We start from the raw sequence: 12,313 nt of genomic DNA, 5'->3' as shown, positions 1-12,313 counted from the left end.
TAAAAAGGCGTAGATGAGGTCAGAAGCTAGTTGTAGACCACATCAGCCACCACATCGCAAACGGCTCTCACCCTGCCTTCCGCGTCGCCGTCCCCCCTCCAGTGCCCTCACCTGCCTCGACACCACCCTCAGCCCAACCACCCCACAGAGCTCACTCGAGGCGTCCAGCCCTCGACGACGCAGCACTCCCCGCCAATCTCGTCCACAAACCAAACCCTCGCTCTGTCTCCTCCTCCTCCATCATCTCTTTCTCCCTCGCAGACCCCCCAGGTCGCGCCTCCACCATAACCAGCAGCGATGGCAGGCGCACCAGGTCTCACCACCACTTCTCTTCAGCCAACACCGTCGTCGATGGCATCCGCATCGTCGACAGCGATCGTCGGGACGCCAGGGACGGCCGTGGAAAGAAACACCAGTGCCCTCACTGCTCAAAGCGCTTCAACCGTCCAAGCAGCCTCAAGATACACGTCAACACCCACACAGGCGCCAAGCGTGCGTACTCTCCCTTCCTTTCTCTCTCCCTCCATCACTCATAGCGTTCCTTCTGTCCACAGCATACCCATGTCCCTTCCCAGGGTGCGGCCGCGAATTCAACGTCAACTCAAACATGCGCAGGCACTGGAGAAATCACTCCAGGAACGGTGCAAGCCAAAACGGAAGCATTGGCGCTACTGCACGTCCTGCCTCTCTGCACTCCCTCTCCCTCGCTTCCCCCCTCCCTCAGTCCGCATCCTCTGCAAACCTCTCCCCAGCCTCCAACCCCTCGTCCCTCTCCTCGCCCTCCTCATCGGCTCTATCCTCCTTCTCTCCTGCGTCGTCCGCCACCTCGTTGCCATCGGCACTCTCATCGCCTGGTGCGAAGCACATGCATCTCCACCCGAATTCGACCTTGTATGCGCGTCATCCGAATCGTGGCAATCCCGCCGTCCTCGTCTCGCCTCCCCTGAGCAACCTCTCCATATCCTCGCCCCAGCACCGCGACGACGACGACATGACCGACGGCGGCGACAGCGAAGGCATGGACGTTGACGACCCAAGCGAAGAGGACGAGCTAGAAGACGAATCAGAGGACGACGGCGCCTCGTCGCGGGCACACCATCACCGCGAACGCCTATCGAGCGCACACGGTTTCGCCTCCGAATCAAACGTCCGAGCTTCCCGCCATTCGCCCTACCCGCATTCGTCTTCTCCGTATGCTCATGCCCGTGCTTCGTTGGCCCATTCGTCTCCAACGCACCAGCTTTATCGTCCCTCTATACCTGCTTATGCCCGTTCGTGCACGGATGAACGGGTGTCGACGGCGCTGCGGCCTGCTTTTGCTGGACGGGCATAGGAGGCATGTATGCGTTTCACCCCGCTCCGTATCTCATCTTTCTTGTTACATCAACTCTATTTACTCGGATTAAATATCTCTTTATTTCTTGATCGCGCTCTAAGCGTGACGGCTTGGTTGTTCACGGGCAGACCGTGCGGCGCCGCACGCTGCTAGGACTATTAAACCCAACGTCCTGTTCAGTTATCTTGATACTGTTATTTGCCACTCGTGCTTTTTTTGTTATGCTATTTGATAGTTACTGATAGACACTACGTTACATGTGCTCATGGACTTTTTTTTTTTTTTGTTATTTTTTTTTTTTTTTTGGGGGGGGGGAAGAAGAATCGGAAAGAAGGTCGAGATGACTGGATCATGATTGTAGCTGTAGACTCGGAATTGTAATATGAATAAAATAATTATATCCGTCTGTTGGAATAGGACGAAGCGAAAGACGTCGTTCACTTTCCCCACTTGACGCCCGCCTCGGAGGGTAATGACATGGCATGATGATAGTTCGCCCAACGTTCCGCCATGTTTTTTGCCAACCCGATGATGCGATGATCCTGCCGCCCCATACGACTTGACCTTTCACGGCAACACTGTGCACTTATGTCTATGTCCAGTATAAGCTGGAAAGGAAAAAGGTAAAAAAGAACGTTCATTCAGGCGCGTCCCTTTTTCGAAGCCATGCTGCCGTACGCACAGCTTGGAGTAATGCTGTACATGCGCTACGATGTGCGGTCTGCAGTCCACAGAACGGACTGGGAGTGAATCAGACCCAGCATCAATGATTTCATGCCATCGTGATGCCTCTTGTGATCTCCTTTTTCCGCGTTGCGTGACCTTTTTTTTATATTTAAATTTAAATTTTTTGGGTTTCTTCATTTCACCCGCCCAAGTCAGATGGGGCCCATGATGGCGATCGCGAATGATATCCAGCCTTTACAGCGACGGGTGACTTCTGCACCCTTGCGCATCTCATCGACAAGCGTGTGGGTGCGCCTTTTTTGAGTACCTTGTTCCTTACTCTATACTCGTCCTTTTGGGCCCAACAGGCGCACAGGATCGTCGGAACTTGGGGGTTGGGCTATTCATGTCGCTGCTGCTGCTGCCGCCGTCTGCTTGCTTAGTGCTGATGTCCCGATGTCCTGGTGATGATACTGATGGCTGCTGACGCTATTGATGCTATGCTGTACTTCGTTCTTTTTCTAGTATTCCACATACACACACACCCCGTAAATTAAAAAAAAAATGGCAGTGCGAACGGCACGGCCCCTAGCGCTGCGAGATCTGCGCATAATCTGGCTAAAAAAACTATCCATGATGCGCCGTTCCATTTCTTTTCATTTCCGTTTGTAGGCAAGCCCGTAGATACACACAACTCCTTCCACTAGCCGTAGTGGGCTTTGTGCCAGCTTGAGCTCGAGAGGAGCGCGTTCATCCCGGGCCTTTGGGGCGGGGGACCGAGACTGGCAGCCGTGACGTTTTTTTTTTTTTTTTTTTTGACTTTTTGACGTGAAAGGAAGCCAACGAAGTTCAGGTGGTTTTTTGAGGGGGCAGAACGACGGAACGAGAGAGGAGGGGGGGCGGTGGAGGAAGCTGGCCGCGACGCCTGTCGGGGACGTCAGAGCTTACTCCGCCACTCGTCGGCCTTTCCTTCTTGTCCTTTCTCCGCGGCTACCACATGAACAACAGATCCCAACTCCGGGTCACGCTACCCAGCACGGGGCCATATGTGTGCGGCGACCTCTCCCCCCCCCTGACAATCGTAGAGCTGTAGCGCTACGGGTGCAGCTGTCAATCATGGATCTTTTCCCATGAATCACATGCTGGTTTCGGGTCTTCTGAAGGCTTGTATTTCAAAATAAGAAATCAACACTCGGAATGAAATGAAAATGAAAAAAAAAACATGGAAGAGAAAAGAAAAGAAAGAAGAAGAAAAAAAAGAATCGCGGACGTACGGTTTGACTGCATTGCGCGACGCGATTGAGGTAGGCTCCCTTCCTCCCTCATGTCCCATCCTATTCGGCTCGGGTTTGTCGATTGGCCCGAGGACCTGCACGTTGGAGTCATGGCGTCATGGTGGTGCAAGCTCCGTGCCCGTGGAATTTTTCTTTGCAGGAGGTGCGCTAGTCGTCTATTGCGCTGGCATGGACACGAGGGGGGAGGGCAGTGACAGTTACTATGCGCACGACACCCTTTGAAGGGAATCAGGTTAGAAATGGGCCTTGATCATCGGGTCAGATGCGATCCCCCCTCAAGGGTGGGCTGTGTATGCGTGCGCACGCCTCGTGAGGGGGGACAATGGGAAAAAGGCCTCAACTTTCTTTTCACGCTTCACTAATCCATAGCAGGCCATTCGTCGCTTTTGTGTGTAGGTGTGTGTGATATTTAGTTTTTTTTGAGAGAGAGGGGGTTTACTTGGAATGTATTGGATTTGCTTTTACAGTTTACGGAGCCGCGATTGGCTAGCCGTTATTGAGCTTGGCTCGAAATTATATTTGAGAGCGTTCAACTTGATCGGATGGTGAATTCATAATGGAATCTCGTTTCGCGACACGGCGGGCAGCCCTGATCCTGCCAAACCGCAGAGTCTCAGTCAGCGTCAAATGTCATCAAAACCTTCATTTGCTCACGATGAAATAACAAAAGGAAAAACAACTCACAAAAAGATGAGCGCATGGTCTAAACTGAGTTGGACAAGTATATTTCCATAAGCTTCAGTAACAGAGAAAAGACAAGAGGATGGCCGTACGTGGTGTAGCTTCCCCGATTTTTCCGTGATTTCGGCTGCGATCTGGCAATGGATGATCAGCGTTACAAGAGGCGGCCACCCCAGTCCGAAACGCGAGCCTACTATGACATTGACTAGTGCGAATCTACGCAAGGAAAGTAAACTTGGATGCTGATGCCAGGCCTGGAACTCCGACTCGGACGAAGATACATACGGCAGCTTGGACGCTTGCCAAGGTTAGATTCGCCTGTAGAATCGAGATTGTGTTGATTCGCTCCCGGAAGAAAGGATGGTGCGGTCGTGGATGGCCATAGTCCGTGATACAGGTTCGCCTGTCGTTCTCGACATCCTAGCCTCGCGGCATTCTTTTCGTACCCCGTGAGCCTGATGGCCTGTTGACAATAGTACAATGCGGGATATTCGATACCTAAAAAATGTGGAGGAAGAACTGTGAGCTGCAGTGATGTACGTCCACGGTAGCAAAGTGGGCCGACTCGATTCCATTTTGACAGGTGGCTTACAAATTCGGCTCCGTCTCCAAGCTGGCTCTATGTGAATATGTCTCCAACATTGATACTTATTGTCACTCGTAGCCACGGTGATAAAATACCAATTCAATGACATTACAATTGCACTGCAGAGAGCACATGCAGGCAATAATATATAAAACAGCGTTGGGTGTAGAAGACTCGATATATATAAGTAATACCACGAACAATTGAATTTTCCTACCGTTATAATTTCTTCCTGTATGATACAAACATATACGTTCATCGTCCGCGTGACCACAGACAACGTGCCTTCTGAGGGGAAAAAAAGACGTCCATGGTCCCCCTACCTGTCTACGACGTTATCGCCTTCTCATCCTCCTCTCTGCCTGCACTCCAGGCGTCTGTTCCTCGTCCAAAAATCCAACGACATCGTCAAACTGCTCGGCTTCGTCGATAGCCTGCTTATCCTCAACACTCCACCCAGTCCACAGGTCATCCTCTCCGCCATCAGCGCCGCCTAGGCCAAGCGTAAGGTTATCATGAGTTCCATGATGATCACGATGCTCGCTCTCGAGCAAATTCGTACCTGTTGAAGGCGTAGATACAGAGGCCGAAGCTCCAGAATGGGATTCGCCGCGTGATGTGCTGCGCGATATCACGTCTAGCCCATCTCCTCTCGCAATTTCCCTTGCACGCTCGCCAGGGCCCAGCGTGCCCTCTTCACCTATGAAATCTTCGTCTTCTTCATCAAATTCCAGCGGTACATTGAGGTTCACATGCCCACTAGATATGCGCCCACCTGAGCCAGACCCAGACCCAGCAGATAGACTGCCATCGCTCCTTGGGCCTAGCCTCGGTGAACGTACTTTATAAACTTCCCTCCTAATCCTCCCAAAGCCTTCGCTCATCCCCTCTGCCATGCCAGCCGCCATGTTACGAATAGGTATCGACCCTTTGAAGGAACGTGGGTTTGATCCTAACGTCCCATTTGGCAGCATCGGAATAGGCGGTGCGCGTGAAGGGTGTTCAAGACCATCTGAGAGGGCAGATGCAAGGGGCTCGTCAAAAGAGGATGGTGTTATGAGGGAATGATGTCGTGCAGAAGAGGCGAAACCCTCTATGAAAGATTCAGACTCAAGGACCCCACCAACACCTCCAGAGCCGCCCGTATATGCGCTTATCTCGACTGCTCGCCTAACTGAGATAGGCGAGCCGGAGATATCCAAGTGGTATTGGCGGATGAGGGCATGATAATCTTCACCGAGGGTATGGAAAGAAAACTGATGAGTCAGATAAACGGAACGGGGAAGTATACGTGGGGAGCGCGAACTCGTTGATAGCTCAGCTTGTGCAAGCCAGCTGTGAACAAAGAACGACATGGTCAGCCAATATCAATGAAGGAAATAATATGACAACCAACCCTGCTGCTCCTGTTCCCTGCACTACGGATTTAGTTGCTCCTCCCTCAGCTTCTTTGATAACAGTTCTGATAACTCCCCAAGCTTGCTGTCTCCTTAATTGCCATGTAGCCACAACACTTTCCTTCCCCACAAGTTCCATGCTAGTTGCTTCCATCATCTGTGTAAGACCCGATGCTCTTCCCCCTCCACCCGCACTTACAGCAGTCTTAGGCGGAAGAGGTGGTGCTCCAAGTCGTCCGGATGCGCCTACTCCAGGCAGAGAAATGCTCGTACCAGGGAAAGATATGCTAGTCCCGAGGCTCGCTAGAGAATGTTCACGCGGGCGCTGCTCAAGTGTGATACGTCGTAAAGACAGTACACCGTCGCTAGGGTCAAAGATAAGGACATCTTGGAAGTTCGTTGGCCTGCGTGAATGGTGAGGCTGGCGATATTCGTCCGCTGAAGGCGATAGGGATGAGGGAAGGACAGAGGAAGTAGGAGCGAGGAATGTGAAAGCGAGAGGAACAGGTGTGCGATCAGGAGAAGGAGCTTTGATAGCTCGCAACCGCACGAGAGGAGTTACGTCAGTGGACAGAGGCTGCTATGTCAAGGGCACGATGATAGACATGAGGACCACTACAAACGCTTAGAAGAAAGTAACACTTACGAGTTCCTGCACATTCATTACTCTCCCATCCACATGACTTCTATGATCTGGATTGCCTCCATAAGGGTTCACGGCAAAAATGTGTACCGTGCGCTTTCGTGTGCCTAAAGCTACCCACCGTCCATCCATAGAAACCTCTAAATCCTCAACAACAGCAGACGTACGTCCTCGACGAAGGTTATAGACATGCCATACTCCTTCACCAACACCACCAGCTCCATCGTATCTCTTACGCAGAGCGGGAGAAGGACGTAGCTGGAACATGCGACCTACTTGTCCATCGCGTGGGGAAACAACGAGAGAGGTGCCATCAGAAGTGAAAGCGAGGTGAGCGACGGGTTGGTGTTTGGACGCTGCGAAATGTGCAATTGGCAGCGGTCCCTTCTTAGTACTGTCCTTGGGTTTTCCGGTGGAAATGCCAAGTATCGGCGCCAAATCGAGTACGGTAACATAAGACCCTTTACTGGTGCTGACACCTCGGCCCGCTCCCAAACTTGGAGAGCCAGGTGTCCCGGTTTCACCCTCTGCATTTGACAACTCGCTACTGGAAGTCGCAGCAGGCGCGCTGCGCGAAAAAAGCATACTTCCTGATCCTGCTTGACGCCCTCCACCAATGTGACGCCCTCCACTTGTGTGGCCCGATGGCTGCCCTTGCCCCAAGCCAGGGACACCACGTGACTTCGCATACTCTGTAGCTGCATTGTAAGCAAATCCACCAAGACTCTTCATCCCACTTAATACGCTTCCTCCAACCTTGAGTGCTGCACTACCCAGCTCGGCTTGTGATAGCCCAAAAGCAGATGCGGATGAAGATGAACGCCGGTGATGAGCTGTGAGTGGAGGCGAAGGAGATACTCCAGGCGAGGAAACGGGGGTGGGAAGTGTAGAGGGAATTGAGGTAGCGTCAATAGGTGGTGCATGGGATGTAGGAGCTGGCGAAGCAAATGCAAGGAGGCGATGTGAAAGCGCATATATCGGCTGTGGATGCACTGTATGCTGAGTAGGTGTAGCTGGGGATCCATGAGCTTCTGAGGGATGAGGACGTGACGGTGAATGAGCTCCAGCATACTGCTGGAGATGCGGAGAACCGGGATGGTCGAATTGAGAATCATCGCGGTGGGCATAAGTCCTTGATTGAGGGCGAGAATAAGAACGAGAATGTGAGTTACGTCGTGGTGAATCTAATAATACAGAATTGGTATGTGCCTTTGAAGGTGAAGTGATAGTTGGCGTTATAGATAGATTGGTACCCAAATTTATAGTTGATGTAGGTGCTGGATAAGTGAAAGCTGAAATTGAAGATGCTGGAATAGTATGTATAACCGCAAGTGAAGACGAAGAAAGAATATGAAGCGTTGGGGGGTTCGTTGTACTCTGATGGAATATGTTAGTCATTGAAATAACGCGCGTATCAGAGGCAGCGATCTCTGAAGAATGAGACTTACAACAACAGTAACCCATTCATTGGAGACAAAAGACGCTACGTCGTGCATTGCGAAGTGTTTAACTACCCTGTGCGAACATAAGGAGTAAACGAAGAAAGCGTTGCGGTCTCCAGTCCTCGAACTATACCATATACAATTAGCACATATACGGGCCCCGGGTAGAAAAAACACGGGTAAAAATAGACATACACAATGCCAACTAGTGGTCTCTCGTCCTTGAGTGCCTCTTTGTACGTATGAGAGTGAAGTCGAGGACTTCCGAGCATAGCAGCAAATGTGACAGTTCCCCATGCTGAGCCTGACAAATTGAGAATCTCAGAAACGCTTGCCAGATTGGTGCAGTCCCAGATTTGAAAACCACGATTGTAGCCTACGAGAAGAAGGCGACTAAAACGGGGGTCAGGAAGGATGATACTGATACTGGTGCACAACATACCGAGACACAGACCCAGCTTTCATGGTGTCCCAACGGGAGAACACAATAGCATCGCCTTCGTCTACGGTAGGATACACAGTAACTTGACGATGGACCAGACCTTCAAACGCGTCCTGATCTTCCTCGCCGGAGTCATATGGTTCTTCGCTGCCAAAAGGGCCACCCTCAAAGCCGGATATGTCATCCAGGGCGCTGACACCGGATGGGCTTACTTGTCCACCACCACGGATGCGCATGCTACCCCTGTGCGAAGCTTTAGCGCCGGCAGTGGGGTGGGTGGCGTTGATTGTGGCGTTGGAGTTGGCATTAGCGGGAGAGAGCATGAAGCTTCCGAAAGATACTGGGCGTGAGACAAGTGGCGGGGAAGGTGCTGCTGCGGGAATATGGATCGAGGATGGGACGTAGGTACGAAGCGTACGGGAGAACGATTCGAGCATGGTAGGTTCGCTGTTCGGATAAGGAGCGTTAGTCGGTTGTGCCAATGAAGTCAGTTAGAGTCAATTAATAGTTTCAGTCAAGGATCATGGAAGTGCAAGGCAAGAGAGAAATGGGGTTCTAACAAAGTAGCATGCACGTGTATGACTCCTCGTTCGGTGCTAGCCACACCTGCACTGATGTGACGACTCGGTGAACGGGTGACCAGATAAGATAGGTACTTGTACCGCACAGATTATACTACTCCCACACACAGTGAAATGAAAGTGAATTCTGAACCTTCGATCCTCGGACAAGATATGATTGGAATAATAAAAGAAGTGATAGGAAAGAGCAAGTATACACGAATGAAACAAGTAGTGAGCACTCACCGAGCGAGAACGGGCGAGCGTACGTGGCCTGGGCTCGACTGAAATGCTTCATCATCTGCGGAAAGTAACAGTGTGTGGAGCTGAGATGGAGAAGCAGTAGTACTGTGAGCTGGCGGAGTGTCGTGGCTGGTGACCCTGCCATATTCATGTTCTACATCCAATATATGCTCCTCTATGCCCTCCGCGCCCACGCGTTCCACCTCGGGCTCGATGACTCCTAGCAGATCTGGCTTGTCTGGTGGACGATGAGGTTCGTGGATTTGCTCTGGTGGCCACACGGACGGAGAAGAGGTGTCAAGTTGTGGAACAAGAGAGTGGGTGTATGCTGGATAAACGTTGGAGGACAGGGATGGGGGATTTGCATTTCTGTTCTTCCTTGATGGCATTAAACTGTAAGTTTAGAAAAGAAAGCAAGAATACTAAAAGCTAAGATATTGAAAGATAACGGATTTAGGACTGTGTAAATGAATGCAAGGCCCTATGCAAATAATAAAGAGGATGATGTTTGTGAAAGATAGGAATAGAGAATACAAGAGAAAGAATCAAGATGCTGAGGATGGTGTTCTGTCTGCTGGTTGTTGTGGTCAGGAGCAACAACGACGAGCAAAGTGCCGAGCCGCTACCACTAAACCCTCTTTGCGAGTCACAATGCCTAAGCTGGCCTTATCCGGTTGGCGGCTAGCCACGTGACACCTCCTTCCCTTCTTTCCCGCCACCATCCCCTTCCAGTCAACGTCGCCCTTTGTCCCCTGTAGCCTTCGTCTCCAGCCTTGTCTTTGTAGCCTTGTTCCATCTACGTCTGTCATGCTAGACCATAGACACGAGCAATTGTAGATTCTTCTCCTTTGTCCCCTTGCGGAACGTAATAGCAATGACATCATTTGCTGTACAATAAACGCTTGCTTAACCGTCAACAGTTCATATATGTTCATAGTTGAATGTCATGCTGAGCTTCCACGGGATTGCCAAAAGGCAGAGGAATGACTCTTCCGCAGTGTATACCGCACATTATCACCATGACCCACTGAACAGTCGGCGCCCGTTCACCTCTTTCCTATCCGTCAGAATGTCCGTGTTGGCCCACTCTCCATGGTTAAGTACCGATATACCGCATAAGCATGCTTTTTCCACCGCTAAAATTTCAATAGCGAGCGAATCTGCCATGAAATTATCATAGTGTGGCCTCAAGACCAGGGTAAATCAGAATGACGGTCTTAATCCTCGTACGTCGGTGCGGAAAATAATGAAAGATAGCGTGGGGCCGCTATATCAATCTCAAAGGAGTGTAATATAGATAAGGCTCTCCATAAGCATGTGGATAAACCTGTGTTTCTTAGTGCAGTTTCACTGCATCTCTAGTTCTGTGATATTCCAACCTTGTCATATACGTAAATACAATAAGCGGACAAGAATTGGAGGTATTGATTTAGTTGTTGTTGGCAGTGAATAGAAAATAGGATTCTCGACATTACAGCTATAGGCAATACATTGCCAGCATGCGTAAAACTTGCCCAGCCTCTTAATTGAAAATCGAGAGATGGGCCTGATTTCAAATACAGATCCTCTGGCTCATCCTTCTGGATCGCCGATTGTTATATGTCATTGAGGCATAAGCTGACTAGCACGGCTTACATCAAGCCCCTGAGATTGATTTCAGAATGGGGTGTTCGGGAATCAAGCTGAAAGGCTGAGAATGAACACGTCCCCGTGCATTTCCAACATCCAGGTTTGATTGACACTTGACCACAACACTAGAGCAGATTGGATGAGGGTGAAAAGATGATGCGAGATAAGACAGAAGAAGGTGTTACATTTCCTGTCTTTCCCAGCTAGATTCCTGCGAAATCAAAAAGGGTAGCGGCCATTATCCTGGCACAGGGACCCGCAGCAACAAAGAGATCATCACTTCGGTACTTTATTTATTGCTCCGAATCGTGTGTCGGAGATGCTGAACTGAACTGCTTGGACCGTCCTGGGATAGGGGTTAATGTAAACGTTAAGCTGAAATTGTAGATAAAATTTTACTCGATCCTTACCATGTAACATAAGCCACCGTGGAACGGTGCCCAAAAGGGTTGAGGTCCCATGCGATGCGTTATCACATGAGAAGCCCGCAATCGTGGCAATGTAACCTTCACTTGCTCTTTGTACGCAGCCATAGGAGTTATAGCATCATGTGTCCATTCATGGGAATATAGTGTGCTCTCGATTCAGTCCGATCATTGATGATTGCACAAAAGGCATTAAGGTCCTAAGCTTGGTGCAGGAGTAACCTGTCCCCTAGTTTTCTTGAAAAGGCCTTCATTAGAATTCCTTTTCCCCGCACAAGTCGGAGGGGATATACATAAGAGAGGGATTACTGCATAAGATATGATTGATTAAGGTTTGTCGATGTCGACTAGGATTCTTTTGAGAGCACCATGGTCTAGAGAGTAGGTAAGCACGTGCCCCAACAGTCTGAGACAAATAGGTCCAGAGCGCTGGCATGAATGAATGGTTTGAAATGAAACTAGCAGGGACGACGAAGACTAAAATAGAAGTGGAGGCGGTGGGTGGTGTTCAAGGATTGATCAAATGCATCGGTGTGACCCGTGTAGCCAACATTGGATGAGTATGGGACCTACTGGGTGATCGAACGAAAAAAACCCAACAGCAAATCAACGCTTCCAAGGCAAATTCGTTGCAATGAAACCCGAGGACATCGGTATACTATCGTCGCAAAGTAGCTACACCCTTCATTCTTGCGGCGCGGGGCGCTCAGGTATGGTAAGAGTGACAGTGGATGTCCGATAAGAAACCTAGGGTATCAGACGATATTTTGGTGTTGCCATCAATGGAGGAGTTGATCAGCGATGATATCTCACCGTGGAGTAGTGATGTGGGCTGGGGATGGGGATAACATACGAAGAAAACGAAAACCTAAAATATACGTTAACGACATACCCACAGTAAAGAATCATTGCATCAATAGTGGGCGGCGACTGAGGAACGATAATGAAGATGGTGCAATGGAGGGGAC

The 12,313-nt window shown here is 50.2% G+C and overlaps 4 protein-coding genes across 4 annotated transcripts; 2 read left to right on the top strand and 2 right to left on the bottom strand.

The window, feature by feature from the left end:
* Positions 1-404: 404 nt before the first annotated feature.
* On the top strand, positions 405-634 carry SERLADRAFT_340806 (uncharacterized protein; the record flags this gene model as incomplete). The annotated part of the gene is made up of 2 exons (XM_007315123.1): positions 405-492; positions 555-634. Coding segments are annotated over 2 exons (168 nt in total), but the record flags the coding sequence as incomplete, so codon positions are not given.
* Positions 635-2,574: 1,940 nt separating this feature from the next.
* SERLADRAFT_459923 (uncharacterized protein) lies at positions 2,575-3,681 on the top strand (the record flags this gene model as incomplete). The annotated part of the gene is made up of 1 exon (XM_007315122.1): positions 2,575-3,681. The coding sequence occupies one exon, from the start codon at positions 3,205-3,207 to the stop codon at positions 3,517-3,519; it is 315 nt and encodes a 104-aa protein (XP_007315184.1).
* Positions 3,682-4,649: 968 nt separating this feature from the next.
* Positions 4,650-8,940, bottom strand: SERLADRAFT_354564 (uncharacterized protein; the record flags this gene model as incomplete). The annotated part of the gene is made up of 9 exons (XM_007315121.1): positions 4,650-5,057; positions 5,100-5,323; positions 5,357-5,899; positions 5,961-6,541; positions 6,608-7,603; positions 7,799-7,981; positions 8,053-8,173; positions 8,242-8,439; positions 8,489-8,940. 9 exons carry the CDS (start codon positions 8,923-8,925, stop codon positions 4,900-4,902), a joined length of 3,441 nt encoding a protein of 1,146 aa, XP_007315183.1.
* Positions 8,941-10,675: 1,735 nt separating this feature from the next.
* Positions 10,676-12,080, bottom strand: SERLADRAFT_459918 (uncharacterized protein; the record flags this gene model as incomplete). Its single annotated transcript, XM_007315120.1, has 6 exons — positions 10,676-10,868; positions 10,927-11,045; positions 11,106-11,266; positions 11,331-11,582; positions 11,639-11,719; positions 11,919-12,080. Coding segments are annotated over 3 exons (280 nt in total), but the record flags the coding sequence as incomplete, so codon positions are not given.
* Positions 12,081-12,313: the final 233 nt, after the last annotated feature.

The sequence above is a fragment of the Serpula lacrymans genome (assembly GCF_000218685.1).
Source record: "Serpula lacrymans var. lacrymans S7.9 unplaced genomic scaffold SERLAscaffold_4, whole genome shotgun sequence".
Classification (NCBI taxonomy): Eukaryota; Fungi; Basidiomycota; class Agaricomycetes; order Boletales; family Serpulaceae; genus Serpula; species Serpula lacrymans.
The sequence above is the reverse complement of the archived record's forward strand: the minus strand, read 5'-3'. Positions and strand labels throughout refer to the sequence as shown.